At 38.7% G+C, this 3,084-nt stretch overlaps 1 protein-coding gene across 1 annotated transcript in view; it reads left to right on the top strand.

Annotated features, from left to right (window-relative positions):
* The window catches only part of LOC107601453 (probable phospholipid-transporting ATPase IA), a 143,000-nt gene that overhangs the window by 8,424 nt on the left and 131,492 nt on the right, over positions 1-3,084 (top strand). Inside the window, exon 4 of the mRNA XM_016293637.1 lies at positions 2,326-2,425. Coding sequence (XP_016149123.1) covers positions 2,326-2,425 — 100 coding nt within the window. The remainder of the gene's footprint in view (positions 1-2,325; positions 2,426-3,084) is intronic.

Below are 3,084 nucleotides of genomic sequence, written 5' to 3'. Positions count from 1 at the left end.
ATCTGTCCTGTGCACTCACTGAGCGCTCTCATCTCCCTATCACTACTAGACACACCCCTTACTGCTGATTGGCCGCGAGTGTGTTTTGGGACTCGGTCCGACAGGTCAGAAGCGTTTTTCAAATATTGCTTAGTGCACCTTTAATATACATAGTCCATTGTGTGGCTGATATGAACTGTAGGTCAAGTTCAAGTTGTTACCCTTGGTAGACCTTTCCTATCAGAGCTGATCGGCCAAACTGCTACCCTTAGCATTGCTGTTGTACTGTACAATCAGGACTAGCAAACCAGTCTACAAGGAAGAGGGATCACTTGAACAAAATACTAACATTTGCTTTACCTGAAAAAAACCAACATTCTGGAGTTGGGAATAGTGCGCATGCTAAGTTATATTAAATTACACCAATTTACACCTGAAGCAAACAAATATTATTAACATATCTCCTAACACAGCCCTTTTTTTAAACCAAAAAAGCATGTTTGCGCCTCACACTGTGTGCCTTAGGAAGACAAAACAGCTGTTGATGCGTGTGTAAATACGCCACCACCAACAATGCCACAACCTTCTCTCCATCAAAATAATTAACAGCACGTGGCTGAACCCTGAGGTTCATTTTGATGAGCGCTTACACTAGTCACCCCAGTGACTGCCTGATGAGCCAGCATCCTGAAGCACTCGTGTGCGATACATGTTTGTTTAAAAGCATGATGACGCTAAGTAGTGCTAAACGAGCTGAGCGTGTGGTTTAAGCAGCCAGCTGAGGTCTAGAAGCAGACCAAGATCTGGTTTCTGGGGTCGTGTAGAGGAAATTGAAGGAGAGACGCAGGTCAGCTCTCTCTGCACTGCCATGAGAAAGCACATCACGTTGAGTTTATAACATCCATCAAAATGCTCATTATTATTGTTAAATGAACTTTACATTAGCAACCACGTTCAGTAAAATGCTTATTCTGAAGAACTTCATATATTGTTTGACAATGATTCATTTGATTTTAAAATAGTAACAATAGCTCTAAAAAACTGAAAACTTGAATGGTGCTTATCGGTTCAAAACTTGTAGGTGGTACCATTGGTATGCAGTTGCTAAGGTGTTTTGAGTGGATGCTTGCATGTTACTATGAAGTTAGAATGTTCTTTGTGATTGCTAAAAAGCAAAAGCTGAAAACTAGCCAAGAGAAAGTGGAGAAAAGCGAGAACGACAGGCTCCTGACAGAACTTTCCATCTCGTACACTGCTGCTAATTGCTCTGATACGGTGTGCCGTGGTCTGATAAGGATCTCTGTGAAGACTGGATCAGTGAAACGTAGAGACCGTGAGAGGACTCGTATCGCTTTCCATGTTAGAAACGTTCACAGACTGTCTCAGTCTCTCCAACGTAGCGCATTGTAATGTACATATTGCATTTTATATTATTTGTATATATATTTTTTTTTTATGTATTCTGATTTAAATGCTTTTTGGTAGCTGTGAATATTGTATTGTATATTTATTTTATATAATATAATATTTTATTTTATATTATAGTATATTATATTATATTAGAAGTATTAATTAATAAAAATGCTGATGTTTCTTGGTGGGCTGCGAGTAATATATAATCATAATTTTCTGTTGTGTTTGTATTATATAATATTACTTTACATATGTATTCGATTTTATTATAGTTATCATTAATTAAGAATACTGTATTTTATTGTATTATATTGTGTTTTATATTTTATTAAATGAATCATTAGTGAATAGTGAAAAAAACTAATATTCTGATAGAAATTAGTGTGTTTTTTATTTTTTGGTTGGCTGTTCTTTTGGCAAGTGGGTGGATAAAGAGGCAGGTGGGACGTTTATCTCGGCCTGAAGTGGCCTCGCTGTCTTGGGCCTAATGTGAGCGTAAATCAGTCGGCAGTCTTGAGAGATGGAGGCTCTGGCAAGCTCCTACCGTAGTTCACTCAAATTCAGAGCTCTTTGCAGCCCAGTCTCTCTCTCCTCCTCAAACTTAGCTGTTCTTTGTGGTCATTAACTGCCTCTCTCCATCACTCACTGTGTGTTTGTGCATGAGTCTGAGGCTGGCACTGAGCCTGACACTGGGGCTTTGAACTGGGTGTGGCAAGGGGGAGGAAGTTTGATTTGTGCTGATGATCATGGTTATGCTTCCTGGTTATCGATATCACTTTTTATAATAGTGACCAACTAAAATTTGAAAACTGAGAAATTAATGGATGATAAACTTTGTCAGCCCAGTCTGAAGATGATGTCAGGTGGTTTTATATTTTGGTCATTCTTGGGATGTATCCACATTTCTGACTTCCTCTCCTCTTTTCTCTGCAGCACTGCAAAGTACAATGTCCTCACGTTCCTGCCTCGGTTCCTATATTCTCAGTTCAGAAGAGCAGCAAATTCCTTTTTCTTGTTCATCGCACTTCTACAGGTAAGACTTCAGTGTCCGTCTCCAACCTTCCTCCCACAGGGCAGGAATACTGATGACAAGAGATTAGGACTGTCAGCTCTCATAGATAAACATCTGTCTGCGGATTCCCTGACTCTCTGTGATCAGATACCAGGTTTCTTAAGAAGATAGGACTGATAGAAGAGCAGGGTGGAATCGAACTCAGACCAATCAATCAAACCAAGTGTGAAAACCTCAGTGATTTAGTGCTTTACATTACAATTTACAAGTATGTGTGAACAAATGTTACTTTGCAACACAAGGTCAGTTGTGTTGGGAGTTGTTTCAGATTTCAGTTTATAATGCCATGCCTGCCACAAGGGTTTGTCATTGCCAGCAATTGTCATGGCTGACTCTCTGCTTGAGGAGAATCTTGCTGACTGTTGAAATGTTAATTGCTAGCTACCTGAATAATAACACGTCTGTTTAGATGGCACATCCTTTTAAAGGCAAGCATATTTCCTCCTTGAGTACTGAAGTTTCAAATGTTTGGAGTCTTTTGAAAAAAATTAATACTTTTTATTCTTAAAGAATGCATTAAATTAATCAAATGTTGCGGTGAAGATGTTAATGATGTTACAAAAGATTTCCATTTCTAATAAATGCTGTTCTTTTGAACTTTCTATTCATCGAAGAATCCT

The sequence above is a fragment of the Sinocyclocheilus grahami genome, unplaced genomic scaffold (genome assembly GCF_001515645.1).
Source record: "Sinocyclocheilus grahami isolate Dianchi unplaced genomic scaffold, SAMN03320097.WGS_v1.1 scaffold306.1, whole genome shotgun sequence".
Taxonomy (NCBI): domain Eukaryota; kingdom Metazoa; phylum Chordata; class Actinopteri; order Cypriniformes; family Cyprinidae; genus Sinocyclocheilus; species Sinocyclocheilus grahami.
This window is presented reverse-complemented; position numbering and strand designations above follow the sequence as displayed.